Raw genomic sequence first — 17,032 nt, forward strand, 5'->3', positions numbered from 1 at the left:
TTTCGAAATGTTTTGAAATTTCTCCAGAATGAGAAAAAGGAAGCTGATGAACAAGAAAGCAATCAATCCAACGGCACATAATTAGTAATCATGACTAAGGGTTAGGAAAGCGCGTGACAAAGAGGGAGAAGGGAGAGAGGAGAGGAGAGGGTGCGAAAGGGAGACAATAAGAACTTTATCGAGGCACTGACCCTTGGGCGATTTATACATTACGTATGTATGCATGGGTGGTACTGACTTCACGGACCCTCCCCCTCCTTCGCTCCTGGCCCCTTTCCACCCGCCTCCCACCCGTCACTATGCGTAATATTGTCACAGCTATCAAATGGCAAGAGGAAAAAGTACAACGACAAACTAGAGATAAGGAAAATTCCTCCTCATTCCTTTCAACTTTACCCAAGATTCGATTGGAATCAAGCCACTGTGAACCAAGTGGTATGTGGCATGGGGAACGCGGAATGGAACGGGACGAAGAAAGCGGAACGCAGCTGATAACCATGTTTACGTGTGGAGTTCTCAGGTGCATACCCACCTTATCCCAATGGAGTTATTGTATACGCGCTAAATAAACTTCAAGTTCATTGGCATTAATTAAAATGCAAGGCGAAACAAAATGAATCCACACGAATCGAAACAAAATGAAATGAAACAAAAGCGATAACCACAATAAGTTGTAACGCTCACAATATGCAACAAAAGTTTTATAAAAAGAAAAGTGAGAACAAGTCTCGCTTGAGATTATTATATTGTTACTATGACACCTTATAAAGAAAACTATTTCAAAACAATAATTACTCATGACAATTTGGATATGGCGAAAATCCAGCTAGTGTTTTGGGAGATACATTTCTATAAGGATATTCAAATAAATATTTGGTTTTTATTTATTTCCTTTTAGGCGTAAGTATTTTCATAAATCGCATATTCTTTGGTATCTTAGAAACAACTTTAGGTCCATAATCTTAAGATTTTCCAAAATTAATTTAATTTTTTTTTGGTAATCCGAATTGTATTCTGAAAAAGCTATTCTTTGATATGTTTCAAATAAGATTTTTGAAAATGGTCCCACTTTGTTTTACCGAGAAAGACATTTAAGTTTCTTTAAAGATTGCTTTCGACATTTGACAGCTGGCAGGATTACGGATGCAGGATTGGAAGCCATTTGATTTTTGGATTTCTGGCTGCATGGGCATTTTTCTGTATTTTCCCTTAATTGGCCACCCAATGTGAGTGCGTGTGTGTGTGTGTGTTTGCTTAAACCTTGCCTCCCAATCTTGCCACCCTCTCTGTCCATCTCTTTCTAGCACATGTGTGCCTTGTAAAACGGGGGTTACATGACATTGAAACCGAATTTGAAGGTTTCAGCGTTTTGTGTTTCTGGACAGGGTAAGTTCTACTGCTTGGCCAGAAATACCTACGAAAAGAAAAACATCAAAAACGAAAAACGAAAACCGAAAACCGAAAAACAGACACAAAACCAGAATAAAGCGTTGCCCCTTTTTTACGGGTTCTTCCTTGTTTCTTTGCTGTAATGGCGAAATATACACAAATTTTGGAATCTCTCTGACGCCCTTGTCACTACATTTTTGGTCATTGGCCTCGCACGAACACACAGATACGGCGCACACTTGCACAAGTACGCCAGTGGCGTGCGCAGAGGGGATCGGGGTCTTGAGGGGACCGGAACAGCAGCTACTAGTTGGTGTTCTGAATATGTCTGTTAGTAAGCAATCGTTGCAACAACTATTACCAATAAACTGGACGATTAATCTAATTATTCTCGGGCCGTATTTCCCTGGGGTGCGAAACCCCCTTGAGAAACTCCCCCCTCCACCCCTGAACCCATACATATATAGCACTATAGAGCCATTTGGGACTTGGTAACAAGCGGCAGTCGTAATTCGAAGAAGCAGGGAGCAAAAACAAAACAATGCCAATGCCCAGACCTTACCGCCACCTACCACCCCCCCTTTCCGTCCCCCGCCCTGCTCACTGGATCCACCCCCTCGGTTCCCGCGCCCTGTGGAGAGTCCCCAAGTTCCAGGCGTTGTTATCGTGCGTTCGCCAACCCACCCGCTACTCACAAACACACTCAAACTCACACACACATACACACACACATCGACAATCAGGAAGAAGAAACCAGCCAATAAAGTTGTGGTGGGAATAACGCCGCCATTTGGATTCCCTTTTTCCATTAGATGGTCTATTTGAATAGGTAAACTTTTGGCAATCTTTAACAGACACACAAATTCACTATTAAAACATTTTCTTCTTTTAAATTACCTAAAATATTCAGAAGTTAAAGGTTCTTTAACGTACTTTTAGAAACTGATCACATTTCCCGTATCTTTTCTTTATTATAGCTTTGCGATTACAGGTATCTTTCAGTATTCCATAGTTGTGGCATTAATAAGTATTGTTAGGCCATTAAAACAAAATTCATATTAACCTAGAAAGGCTAGGCATTATCCCATTTTAATAATAAATATATTCATATATATATATAAAAACATATTCAACAGAATACAATGAAATTCATACGTACATATGTACATATTATGTTTCTTATTAATTGGGTTTCGGAATTCGCATATCGAACTAATGCACAGAATGGGAAAATGGGGGTGGAAAGTAACAAAAACAATTGAGGAAAAGGGCATCTGTGAAGTCGATGATATAATTGAGTTTTTAGTGGCATCAAAATCGTAGTCATCGACATTCAGCATCAACGATTGTTTATCAATGTGTAAATAAGCAGCGTTCCGTACTCGTATTCGAATTTCGTATCTGTGTGTGCGTTCCCAAAAATTTCAATAGCAAAGGTCGATGAACTCGCGCCAGCGCGAGAGAGAGAGAGAGAGAGAGGGCGAGAGAGAGCGCACATTTTTCCATTTTTTGTTACGTTTCTGTTCCGCATTTCTCTGAAAATTTCTCTCGGCTCTCTTCGGCTCTCTCTTCGGCCGCGGTGTTTTTGAATTTGCGCGCGCTTCCTCGTTCATTCATAAACAGAGAGCGGCGAACTCGTTCGAACTGTTTTTTTTTTGCTTTTGAGTTATCTCGGCCAGGCCAACGAACCGGGCTCTGACATGTGCTTCCACCCCCGCCCCTGGCCACCACCACCCCCCGTGAACTTTAAGGCGCGGTGACTAAGCGCGCCCTCTTAAACTCCTGAACTTAGGCCCGCTCTATAACCGCAGACACGCCAATTATAATGCAATCACCCGGATTATTGGTCGCTAATTAAAGAGTTTCGCGATTTGGTGAAGTTCCCCGGATATGGAGTTAAATATTCATGTTCAATGCAAAGGCAGTCCAATAGCTCAAGCATTTAATTGAAAGAATTAAAGAGGTGAATTCACTAAATTGTACAATACTTATGGTTCTGTGGAAGAATGTATTTATATCTTAGTTTGAAATTCAATGTATTAAATTATACAAATTCAATCAATCAATAGGGGATACAATTCTATTGCCAATGGTGTCAGTCTCACCAGAAATCTGAAGCCATTGCATAAATATCTAAGCCAATGAAAGGTGTCTGTAAAAGATGGAATTCTACAAGGGTGTTAAAGCCTTTTGAGATTTGGAGTTCCTTATGTAATCGCGTATAGTATTGAATATATCTGCCTTCCAAGACACTTTCAATTTGGAAAAGATATTGGTTCTTGGTATCCCCATCTTAGCTTTATCCTTTTTGTTTGTTGTGTTCAAGGGTTAGTCCAAAATGGGGAAACAAGGGGGACTATCCCCCCCTTCCTATATGCTCGTGGTGAATTAGGAGGGGTACTCACTTCAATTGGTCCCGTTGCAGCGGTGGCATCTTTGTGGCATTCGGCTGGCGCTTTCTTAATGGCCAGCGTTTGCGAATACCGTTGATCCTGGAGCCGAAAACGATACGGATATCGATGGTGGTGTTGGAACTGGGGCGATATCCATGCTCTGCCAGCAAGCGATTCACCGATTACCGTTAGAAGTTAATTTGCGGTTGGTTTTAATCACTTTTTGTTTTACTTTTTTTTTTTTAGCTTTTTATAGCTCACAGCAAGACACAAGCTCTGCTTCTTCTTCTTCTTCTTTGTATTTTTGGGGGTTTAAGAAACTTTGGATTTGGATTTGTTGTTGTTGTTGTTGTTGATGTTGTTCACATTAGTGTATTTCTTTCGTTTTGTTTTGAGGTTGTTGAATCAAGATTTAGCAGCTGTTGATTTTTCATAGGCTTTTTAGTTATATATTTGCATTATATTTCGGGTGGGGGAAACGTCAGCTGCAACAGAACACACACATAAAAAATAGAATTAAAAAAAAAATACGTCAGTGGCAAAGTAGCATTATGCATTTTATGCGCCGCACACACACACACGCACACACACAAAACAAAAACAAAGCCAATTTTTTAGGATCTTTCAAAATACATATTTCTATTTTTGCTGTCTTTGTTTTTTTTTATTTAATATTTTTTATTTTTTTGTTGTATGCATAATTAAGCTTTTTGTTGCACTTGTCAAATTGTCGCACACACACACACACAGATACACAATGCACTTTGCTGCTAGAGCGAGGTGGTCGTAAAAATTTATTTGATTTATCCAATCTTTGGTGGTAAAAAAAAAAAACAGTCGTGGCAACAAATAAACGTAAAAAAAAATTGTTATTTTATTTTGATAATTTCTTGTGGAACCAACAACGGAAATGCCGTTTGATATTCGAAGCGTTTGCTTTCCGGGCGCGCCAACAACGGAATAACTCGCTTGAATCGCTAGGGGTGGGGGAACATCGATGCCAACGTCGATATCGTCGATATATTTAGCACATCGGTGATATCGATGTTTGGCAGGGCATCATCGATGGTCTTCCATCCCTAAAGAGCGCTTAACACGGTGGGTGTTCTTGCTTATTACGGGGTAAGTCCCCGCTGCATTCGGGGTAAGTCCTCGCTAAAATCGGGAAAAGTCCCCGCTATGAGCGGGGGATGTCCCGACTATAAACGGGGTAAGTCCCCGCTACCGATTGAGAATGTCCCCGCTAACTATCGATAACAATGGTGTATCCGCCAACGCTGCTAACATCCATGTTTTCCCATCTCTAACTTTGAAAAATGTTCACACTAAAAATATCGACAGAGTTCTGACAGACTGTTAACGAATCCATTCCAGTGCACTGTTAACACCAAAAAATAAGCAGTGTAAGAAATGAATGCTTATATAAATAGTAAATAATGTTGAAGTTAGGGACATTTTAAAAATTAAAATCATTTATTTATTATCTTCAATTAATACATGCCATTAACTTAACTCTACAAGCATTATATATTTGCTTGAGACATTTTTAAAATGTGTTTAAATAATTATCATGTTAAAGTTGTTTGCAAAAGCTGAATGCGGAATAAATAGAAGTTTATATAAATTGAACTGTGTAAAAAAAAACTAAACTAAACTAAATTGTAAAATTGGAAATTCTTTAATTGACGCAAGCCAACAAATAAAAAACATTTTATAGACACATTTTCGGAAAAGCACAAGTAGTTACGGTTGATTTTTATTTAAGTTAATAGTTGTTCCATGAATTACAAAGAATTACATTTTTAAGCCATCTTTATAAGGCACTAAATACACTAAAACTACATACTCATCTTTATTTAACAAAATATTAAAAACAACATATTTTTAGACACCATTTTTTCAATTTAAAATTAAATAGAAAAACTGCAAAGAAACATAAATACAAAACGTTGACATTATTTAACCATTAAAAGTTAACTGTTGCTACAAATACATATTTTTCACTTCTTAAATTGATAAGTTGCAATTCCATTTACAAAGTGAGATTTGGGTTCAGTGAATACATAAATAAAAAAAATAAGTTTTCGATTCAAATAAATTCAAAATAATAAACTGAATATAAGAACCCTTTCCATTAAATACAGTAGACAAATGTCCAAAAGAACAAGTTGAAGACGAGGAAGGCAAGCGGAAAAACGAATCTCGCCCGGCTGTCGATCCACATGGCGATTTCCTGGGGGGTCAGAGTGGTCCAGCCACTCAGGTCGATCTCCTCCTGGTGGCTCCCGCATCCACCTCCGCCATCCGGTTTATTGTTGTTCAAAGTCTGCGAGCTGGCTGCCGAGCTGATGGCCCCACTAGACTGGGCTGCTCCCATGGATCCGGATTCTGGTCTGGTGCCAAAGGCACTCTCCACGAAGTTGACATCCAGTTTCTGGATTCCCCTGGTCCTCTGTTGGTCCAGAACTTGGCCCTCCTTAATCGTGGTGATGGGCAGATTGACAGTAAGGTAATTGTTGAATCCGGCACCGGCCAGCGAGCTAGTATCTGTGGATTTTTGTAGGGCAGTTCCCGAAAACGATCTGGACCGCGCGTGACTACGTCGTCTCATCAGATTCGGCGATAGGGTGGACTTCAGAATGTGTTTGCTGTTCAGTTTCTTGACCGGCACACTGTTCTTGCGCCGCCAAATGGTGTTGACGAAGGCGAACTCCACCATGCTGCCGAATATGAAGATGGTGCAGCCGAGGAACCACACCTCCGACACCTTGATGTAGCTGACCTTCGGCAGGGTCTTGCCCTGCGCCGAGGCGAGGGTTATGAAGGTCAGCAGGGTGCTCGTGCCCAGCGTGATCCTCGGTGGCGCCTGGTCCGCCTGCAGCCAAAAGGAAACCCACGATATGGCCACGATGAGCATGGAGGGAAGGAAGTAGTCCATCAGGTAAAAGCCCACCACGCGGGTCAGATGGACGGTGAAGCTGAGGGAGCTGTAGTTCCCGGCAAAGGCTCCGTGCCGCAGGTCACTCAAATCGGCGTTGATGACCGTCTCGTTGGACCAGGATCGCTGCAGTACGAACTCGGTGAGATGCAGGGCGCCATCGTAGGTGATTGGCCGCTTCTGCTCCCAGTGGAGCACCAGCTCCGAGGTGTTGTACATCCAGCTCTCCAGGATCGTCGAGCAGTGCTGTTCGTCGAAGGGGAATTTCTTCAGGTTGAGCCAGCAGTAAAGTGTGGCCTTAATCCTGTTCGAGACGATCACCGTGCCGTCGGGGGAAATCGAGGTGAGGATGTCCTTCTCCGTGAGACCTGCCAAATAAAGGTGATTACTTGGTTATAATTCAATATTTTGGATTCTAAAAGGGGCTTTTCTTTAAGGTTATTTGGTATACTATTTATTATATCAAATTAAAAGGAATTTCATTCCTTTTAAATTTTTGGTTGATAATAATAGATAGTTTTAAATTACCAATGTTTTTTGATGAAAACTAAACAATCTTTAGTATCCAGAGATCTTTATAATATCTATAAGGTTAATGCTATTAGTATAAGGTACTTTTTAGATCCTGTAGAATAACCCGATATAATCTTAATATATGTACATACCTAAATTAAGAACATGTAAGCTTAGATTGGGTACAAAACAAATGGGCTCTATACAGAAAAGTTCCCCTGGTTGAAAGTACTCACCCAATATGCTGGAATCCCTCTCGTTGGCCAGGAAAATGTGGGGCATCCATAGGGAGTCCCTCATGTGCTGTTCCCCCAAAATGGGCTGTCTCCTTTTGGGACTTACGTTCCGGAAATTCAGACGCGGATCGAGATAGCGCATCTGGAGCAGGGCGTATATCTTGAACTGCAGGTCGTGGGCCTCCAGATTCTGCATGAAATATATGTAGGCACGCATATAGACGTCCACGGGAAGTCGTTGTCCGGTTTCCGAATAAGTTATGGGCCGTTCCAGTCGGTCATATCGACAGCCGTGGGTCAGTCTGTCCAGTAATTGGGTTTGCGACAAACTGTCTCCATCTGCCAACGTTGGACAGTCCTCCTCGAGTGCAGAAACATATAGACAGTTGATCAGGATCGATATGATGAGCGACCAATCCATAATATCCAAATATATACGATTAAACTAAAGCAAAATAAAGCCACGCTATTACAATCCTAACGGATAATGCAAAATGGCGGAAAGCTTAACATACTGCTAACCGGGGAATGTAAAAGCAGAAAATGTTAATGTTAAACTTAAAATTAGGGTTTTAAAATATGCACAATAAATATAGCAGCTTAAAAATTTGAAGTAGCGCCAAATTATTATTTGACTATTAAAACACGTAAGTCGGACTTAAATTAAATAATAAAACATATACCGCACTGTAAACGTTAACTTTGCGTCTTACAGCCCAATGTAAAAGTTATCAGCAAAAAAAGCTAATGTAAATCCAATGTGGCGGACTACAGCTCACTGTTGTGCTTAACAGTTGATGTTAGAAAAGGCGCCAAATTTCAAACATTCCCCAATTTAAAAACGAAAGTCCTTAACGTCTTTACTCATTTATGTTTTTATTGATTTTATTTCACCGCTGCACTTGTCATAAATATACAATCGGGTATATTTCAACATTTACAAAGTTACGCAAGTTTCGTTTTTTTTTCTTTTCTTTTCGTTTTGTAGTTTTCTTTTGTAGTTTCAAACATTTATTTAAATTTATGAATTCGAATTCATTGATAATATGTATGCATAGTTTAATTTTCGTCTCTTCCATTTTATGCTTATTACAATTACAAAAAAAAAACAATTACCTAGATGTAGTTTTATATATATGTATATATTTATGTGTAGCATATTTATGTCGTATTAAGTACATATCTTGTAATTTTACTAAGCTTGATTTACGTATAAAATGTGTCTTGATTAGGTATGGGTATTGCGGATTATGTAGTTGCGTTCTCGATCTTCCTGCTTACACACATAAAAAAGGGGAATTTTTCTATTTATCAGAACATTAAGAAAGTTAAATTTCGAGTTGAGATGATCAGAATTAAATATAAAAACTTTTTCGCAGTCGTCTATAATTTTATTTTCTTGAAAAGTTAAATACAATTTTATGAATAACACTAGCATACAAAATAATTTATTCAAATTAATTTTGTAAGCTAGGGTTATAAAACCGCAAGTTTTGGACGTATATTCACTTTGTCATCGTAAATATAAAAAAAATGTATAAGTAATTAAAATATCTTTGACACTTTAAATGAATATAGCCAAGCTTTTACGCTTAGGTTATTGTGGAAAAAGAATTCAAAATCACGTGACAGGACTAAAAGTGTGCTTAAATGTATTTCAAATGGAAAATCAGCCGAAATCTTACAAAAAACCCTAAAGACTTAAATGCAATGTCTATTATCATCTCATCCTCCCAAATCGGTTATTATTCTTCCTTTTTGCCGTTCTGTTCACTTGAAGTAAGACAGCTATTCTTATTTTGGATTCATTATGGGTTGATGGGCTTGTATTGTTCACTACATTTACTAGTTATCCTTTTTTGGGGGCCACTGTATACAATCGGTTGATCTGCTTAGGAGCTATGGAAATGTATCTTTGCCTCGGCTACAATATATAGTATGTACAGTGATAGTTCGACTTAGGCTACGATCTTTTTGCTGGTCCAACGGGACGCGGTTTGGTTTTCTTTCTTTTTTAAGTGGGGAAATCTCCCTTACGCACACACATACACACTTATTATTCTTAGGTCATATACACCCACGCAACTTTTGGAGGGGCGGAAAAAAAAAACAAAAAAAATACTCATTACACTTTACACACTATACCGATTCGATCTAGGGTTTTTATGACTATGTCTAAGGCTAATCGCTAACTAATACTGATCCGTCCAGTGAATACTTGTCGTCGTTGGCCTTTGTATTATTTAGATGCGCTCCCTGTCCACCTGCGTCTCCTGGAGTTCGAGTTCCGTTTCCTCGGCGAGTGTATAGACCCCGGAGGCGTTGGCCCCGGTGGGCGTGGTCAGGACATCGAGGAGCGGACTGCTCAGCGAGGAGTAGCCCAGTCCCGGATCGCTGCCGTGAGCGATACAGCTGTTCCCCGGCGTGGTCACCTCCCCCGATCCGGGAATCACCGCCGAAGAGGGGGCGGGCGTGTAGGCGGGGGCGGGGGCCAAGCGGGCGCCATTCGGATCCATTGTCAGGATGGGCACCAGCTCGTGGTTTACATAGTCCTTCAGTACCAGCGATGTGGGTGTGTCTGTGATGGAAGGGGATGTAAGTTCACTATTAGTAACTATTCATTTTTCTAATCCTGCTCGAAGGACCTTGGCTGAAAATACCATAGCACTCACCTGTCACCAGGGTCTCTTCGGTGGGGTTGCGCTGGTAGAGATGCCCTCGCTTCTCGTAGTGTCAAGATGCCGGCACATAGTACTGGCCACCCTCCTCGTGCGTCACATCCATCATCGAGCCACCAGGACCACCGGCGCCACCTGGACCACCTGAAACACTGCCGCCGGAGTTCGCGGCACTCGTCTTCTTGAACTCCACCACTATGCGGATCCGATGGACGATCTCCTCGTGGATGACATTGAAACACATGGCCGTTAGGGTCATGCCCGACATGATGTAGACCGAACAAAACCAGGTGGTGGCATTCGATTCCCTACGCAATCCCGGCAGCATATCGCCAAAACCGATCGTGGACAGGCTCATGAAGCAGAAGTATATGCCATCCAGGATGGGCCAGTTTTCCAAGCGATATAAGACGGCGGCGCCGAAGACAATATAGATGATCATCATGGAGAAGCAGAGGAGTATGGGGGCCAGGATACTCAGGCCGTGCATGGAGCCCCTGGATTCGCTGGCACTGAGGGAGTCGATGTCGCCGAGGCCACCGCCAGCAGATCCCCCTCCTCCTCCCGGACCGCCCACATTCGGAGGCGGGGCTCCGCCCACCGCATCCTTTTCGGGCGTGGCATGAAAGACATCCCTCACGTAGTAGGGCTCCTGCATCACGGCCTGCTGCTTGCGCAGCTCCTCCTGCTGCCTCTTCCGCCGCATCCTGCGCTCCTTCTCGGCCATCCGCTTCTCGTCGTAGCAGCAGTAGCCGCAGTTGGAGCACAGGCAGCAGCACAACGCCTTCGAGAAGACCTCGCGGGCCACCCGGGCCAGGATGCTGCCCGTGCTGCTCAGATAGACCAGGGTCAACGGGATGCCGAAGAAGGCGTACGCCAGGGTCACTATCCTGCCGAGAGTCGTCCGCGGTGCAACGTTTCCATAGCCTGATGGGTTAAAAAACATAGTCATTTAAATTGGCCACTGTATGTCTAAAAATATAGGGAAAAACAAATCAATAAAAACTCGAGCCCTATTTTTTATTTTATTTTCCTTTCACATTTCTTTTACATACAACAAAGTGTAGTGCGATACTTCCAATGTTTAGAAAATAGAAAATCCTTAAAGGACCATTTGACATATATTGCTACATAACACTTTGATGGTTTCGAATATCATTTTAAAATGGGTTGTGTAACAATCTCATTAGCTGACTATTTTTGAAATTTAAGTCAATTAATTCTAGAACAACTATAAGATCACCTGGAAGTTTAAAATTAAAAACAGAATAAATATGCAATTATAGCAACAAGTACTTAAAATCTAAAGTCATCTTTTAATGTATTTCTTTTAATAAAAATATGTATTAGTCTCCTTTGTTCCTTATTTTAAAGACCCTACTTATTATATAATGTGCAAGATTTTTCTCTCGAGAAAAAATGCCCATTAACAATTTCCTTTTATTTTTTTTTTTGATTTTCCCACATTAATTTGGCAGAAGTCAATTTGTGTGACTCCCCCGAGAGATCCGACTTATTGACATTACCCAAATGAGCCGTAACTTCACATGTGAGCCCGGTGAACCCCCGATCCCTGTACTTTCTGCCCATTTTCCCTGTTTCTCCCCCATTTTCACCCATGTTGTAAAGGGCACCAAAAATAATTAAGCTGGCAGAGGCAATAAAAATGCTTAACAAGCTTAAGGCCGGAAATTCCCTAAGGAAGGTAAAAAAAAAGGGGGGCGGGGGCGGGAAAACAATTGAGCAGGTGGGCGTGGCACGCACACACACACCGCATGGGCAATCGTTGTCAGGTGTGTCATGCATAAATTTGAAAATTTCTTAATTTTATTGTTTTCTTTTTCTCTCATTTCTCTGACGGCGGTTTTGCGATATATTTTTTTATTTACACGTGGGCGTGGTTTACTTGGTTTATTTGGTTTATTCTATTTTTTTTATTGAACAAATGTTGCCCCAGTGGGAAGTGAGTCATTTGATATTGGAAGGAAGCAAATGAATCGAATCAATATGGGGGTATCACATGTGGCAGGGCTCAAGTGCCTCCGGCTCTTGTCATCCTGAAACGAGGAATTCGGTTGGCGGTGGTTGCACAGAGAGAAAAACATGTTGATATGTTGCATACCCTCAAATAAAAATGTATATTTTATTTATTACATTTTTTTGATAATCAGTATTGGAGATTTTAAAAGGTTTGTGAAAAACTTCAATATTTAGTTAACAATATATTTGTACTACTATATTTAGTTAACTATATATTTTTAATACTATATTCAGTTAACTGAATAAATACCAAATTGTGGTTTTCTGTGTAAGGGGTGTTCTTCACTTAAAAGCAGAAACAGTGAGTGAAACAGGAAGCGGATTTCGGAGACCTTGGTAACCATGTAATTGCGTTGACAGCAAATTTAAATGAAATCCCCCCTCCTTCTGCACATAGCCAAAATGTCAATGTGTCACAAAGTAGACGACAGCTCAGCATCCTTCGGATATACAACCCCCTCCCCCCACACCACTGATACATCCTTCTGGTCCCCATCACCGCACAGTGGGCCGTCATTGTGTGTGAGAAGTGGGTGGCGGGCATAAATCAATCTGGGGCAAGATTTTCGGCAACATTTTGCTGATTTATTTGCACCACTGTGCTAAGGGGGTGGGAACCCCCCTCCACACCCTGGCCAATCTCCATGCCCCACACCAATGGCTAATAATATTGCCATTGACCCGACTCGAGGGGGCTGTAAAACTCAGCTGCCGCGCTGTCAATTTGCCGGGATATCAGGGAACTCAAGGATGCCAAAGGGGCGGGAGTAGATGAGGGCATCTACATATTTTATTGAAAGATATTGAAAGATTTCAATATCGAGGAGTCAAACGGAGACGCAAACACATGAGTGTACTGAGAAAAACTGACAACTACTTTGGACAATCAATAAAACCCATACGAGTAACTTATTTATATTACAATTATTGAAATTTATAGCTACGTTCAATACCCATTTATTTTAATATTCATAAACTAGAGCCTTTATATTTTATTGCATTTAGAATAATTAGGTATTTCACAAGAAACATCTACTTCTTCAGCTATTGACAACCTATCCATTTAGCGATTAAATAGTTATCGTCAACATTTGTTCAACACTAAAAGTAAAAACTCCTATTTGGACATATTACAATGCAGCTCACAAGGTTGATCCTGTTCCCATGATAACTTCACATACAAAGTTCAATTTGCCTACAATGTTCGCCATTCAATTCCGTTTTCGATAGGTATTTATCGATTATGCAAATAAATCGCTGTGAGCGGTTATGGGTGTGATTGGGGATGGGGGACTAAGCCGATAGGCGAGTGAATTATTTATCGAATATGCGTGCGAGTGGGCAAGTAAATACAATTACCCGGTCCCAGCTTAAACACACACTCTCGCCATAAACAACTAGACCTAAACTGCCTCCGACTTCGGTTTATCCTCGTACCCCTCATTGAGGCCCATTTATATATCGATGGTCCTTCGGTTATGCCCACACATAACACAGAATGGCGGAGCATAAAACGGAATCGCAGGGCCCCAAAGATGCGCAATTGATGATAGTGAATGTGGAAATGGAGCCCAGTTTCCTCTGACTCTCTCTCTCTCTCTCTCTCTTTGTGTGTGTGTGCAAATGGAAAATGAAATTTAAAATTATTTTGCAACTAAATTACTTGTCTTATTGCTGTCCAGGGGATTGGCCGATCCCGATCCGGGGTCCTATTTATTGTGCCAGCGACAGCAGAAGGAATCTCGAGGAGCGGAAGGAGCAGGCTGCCCATAAATTCGCATTTATGCCCAAGACAATCATAGAGCTCACGCCGAGAACGTGGATAATGCTGGCTAGAAAGTGCTCAACGAGCTTATATCCCCTGATATTCTTCACTTTTTAAAGCCTCTTTTACTTTTCACAGAAAGAAGGGGTTTAAATGGACTCAAAAAAACTAAACAACTAGAGTAAGTGTTATTTTGTTCTGTTTAAAGTGTTGTTTTTAGCTCATTGTCTTTAGAATCGGACATATTTAATTTAATTATAAAATTCTACTAAAGCAATGGGTTATTTTCTATAAGAATTTAAACTTGAAAGTGAAATCTTTTTAGCAGAGAAAAAGAGTAGTGATATCTAGTAACGTTTTTAGGCCCTCGAATAGCCCATCATATTTTGGAGAACCCAAGTACTTTAGAGGGTATCGGGGCATGGTACATGGCGCTGCATTCAAGTACTCCGAGTGGCTTAGTCCTTCGGACCAATAATCATAATCATATTGTTCGGGCTGCCCAACCAAGAACAATGAAGACCTGCTGCCCCTCTTTTTCTTGGCCAAAAAACAAACACACAACCCACAAAAACAATAATAATAATAATAAGCAAGGACAAGGCGTGGGTGTTTCGGTGTTTCGGTGTCTGGGTGTTTTTTGGGTGGTGCCAGGATGTCATGTTAATACAAATGTCCCGGCAGTCTGCTGACTAACGCAATTGCAAACCCACAAACCCCCCCACCACCCCCAACCCACCCCACTCCGCCCCATTTTTATGCACATTTGCAAAGGCCGGGAGTAATGATGGGCGGGGCCCTTTCTGGCCCTATATTTGCTTTCTGGCCTTTTGGCATTGGCATAAACTGCCAAGATCAGCAGAAAATTTTTGCAAATTTTATTTTATAGCATTTTCACAAGTGGAAAGTCGTGTCGATGTATCCCAGCACATACATATATATATACTTGCACATATATGTGTGCTATAAAACCCTAGATGTCTCGGCCATTCGGGCTAAGCAAATAGCTTCGTTTGTTGTTTTGCTCTATCAATATTTGACTTTCGGCTTGGTTTTCTGTCTTTTTTTTTTGCTTTTTTTTTGGGGCCTTCAAAATTACCAACGCACACGGCATTTTCCTGGGAAAGCCGACAACTGGCTACACAGAGCCAAGGAAAGTCGAGAAAAGGTGCGGAAAAGCCTCCCTGCAGATAGATGGATGTTTGGGGCTTAAAACTTTTGGCCCTCCACAAACCAATATTTAAAATTGGCCAGGACCCTTTGCTGCTGACAAATGCCAATTGAGAAATCCTCGACAGAGTCAGCAATCGAAGTCTTATCGAATTAGTTTCGGTAATTGAAAGGACTGAGCTGGAAATCTATATCACAGGCGATTTGAATACACAACGATTGAAAGTTGGGCTTGGTTGGACAATCTTGTGCATTGATTTGAATTTAAGAAAAGTCAGACTACAAATTTCCATAAAAAAAGGCGATCGGAATAACATTTTAAATAGTAATAATAATTATATTTAAGATTCAGCGTTCTAACAAATTTAATGTGTCCAAAGATTCAAATGAATTAGATTAATTATTAAAAATGGTTTAATGGGAGCTTAATGCATCGAACTTTTAAAAGTTGAGGGGCAATTTGGATTTAAAGGATGGTAATCCTTTGAACTCGCCTTCTGTGTTTTTTTCGACAGACACTAGTAATCCTTTCAATAAATAATCGTCGTCGTCTGCAAACGATAACACTTTGAGCCCTCGACCAGTACGCACATCAATCAATTACCACTGCAGTTCTTATGGCACGAATTACTCTGGCTTCGTTATGCAACCTGCATCATGGATGTGACCATGGGATCGCATCATCATCAAGTAACCCCCCTCTCCACCCCTTGGCCACTGGAACCCCCTTTCAGCCACCACTGGCACACACCGTTTTCGGCCCTTTTGAACCCCCCGTTTCTGACCACTCCGCCATTCTCTTTAGTTGCCATCAACAACAGCAGTTGGTTCGGCCCCAAATGCACTCGTGCGATGGTGTCAAAAGGTGTACGGGTCATGCCCATAGCCACAGCCCAACGCCAACCCCTTTCCCCATTTTTATACACTTTGAAAAATACACACTCTTTCAGTTTACGAACAGGATTTGGCACTGAAGTTCTTGGGCTAAGAGATTTGGACAAAATAAAAATGATTTGTAAATGTAGCAAGCAGTCATACACAAATGTACAAATACACCTACACTTAAGTACTAAGGATCCTATTGTACATACATACTTTAAGATAAGTTCCACAATTATTGTATCCTATATATGTCTCTTTTAATCTTGTGCGAAACCTACTGTCAACCGAACACTATGTCTATCTCGGTCTCGCACGTACGATCGGTTTAAGTTCCACTCTTGTGAAATAGGCTAAGCACGCATAATTTGCAAAAGAATAAACACATGTAGTTTACATTTTAGTTTTCCAAAGTGAAATCTTTACTCTAAAACCTAGTTGTTTTTCTTAGTGTATTAGCGCCGCTTTCAGCTGCCATTGCCTTTGGTATCCTGCAAACAAGAGCGCACTTGCCATTCAAGTAAAACAAATTTCCGTTGCTGGAACATCAAATTTATGGCCCACAGGCAGCAAGGGCGTAAAAGGGCAAGCGGTTGGGGGGCGGGTCATTGTTTCTATCCCCCCTCTTTTATGGGGAGGAGGGGGGGTAACCGAAAGAACCCCCCTTTTTGTGTCTGAAAAGGCAGAAGGCCACTGGCACTTACCAATTGTGGTCAAAACGGTCAGCGAATACAAAAACGCTTTGGCAAAATTCCACTCATGCGGCGGTCCCCCGCCCACTGCCACGCCCCCAACGCCCCCGGCACGGTGATGGTGATAGTGTGTGTGGAGGAGCACGGCTTCCGTGGCCGGATTGTTGCCCCCCGGAACACCAGGGGCGCCCGAGGACGAGGACGAGGAGGAGGAGGGGGCGTTGGCCACATCGTCGTGCGATAATTGCAGCATAACATCCTCGTTCAGTCTCTTGATTAATTGGTCTTGAAACTTGGCTATTTCAAGTGCGGCTAATCTGTAAGAGAGAGGCGGAGACA

At 41.5% G+C, this 17,032-nt stretch overlaps 2 protein-coding genes across 2 annotated transcripts in view; both read right to left on the reverse strand.

Annotated features, from left to right (window-relative positions):
- Window positions 1-5,504: 5,504 nt before the first annotated feature.
- Window positions 5,505-7,966, reverse strand: LOC108041563 (pH-sensitive chloride channel 2). The gene is made up of 2 exons (XM_017119498.2): window positions 7,470-7,966; window positions 5,505-7,088 (listed from the first exon to the last, which is right to left on the reverse strand). Exons 1-2 carry the CDS (start codon window positions 7,888-7,890, stop codon window positions 5,917-5,919), a joined length of 1,593 nt encoding a protein of 530 aa, XP_016974987.1. The 5' UTR covers window positions 7,891-7,966; the 3' UTR covers window positions 5,505-5,916.
- Window positions 7,967-9,938: 1,972 nt separating this feature from the next.
- LOC108041558 overlaps window positions 9,939-17,032 on the reverse strand; it is a 77,321-nt gene continuing 70,227 nt past the window's right edge. Inside the window, 3 exon segments of the mRNA XM_017119490.2 lie at window positions 9,939-10,047; window positions 10,142-11,074; window positions 16,706-17,010. Coding sequence (XP_016974979.2) covers window positions 10,203-11,074; window positions 16,706-17,010 — 1,177 coding nt within the window. The 3' untranslated portion in view covers window positions 9,939-10,047; window positions 10,142-10,202.

This window comes from Drosophila rhopaloa, unplaced genomic scaffold (assembly GCF_018152115.1).
Source record: "Drosophila rhopaloa isolate 14029-0021.01 unplaced genomic scaffold, ASM1815211v1 contig_3, whole genome shotgun sequence".
NCBI classification, from domain to species: domain Eukaryota; kingdom Metazoa; phylum Arthropoda; class Insecta; order Diptera; family Drosophilidae; genus Drosophila; species Drosophila rhopaloa.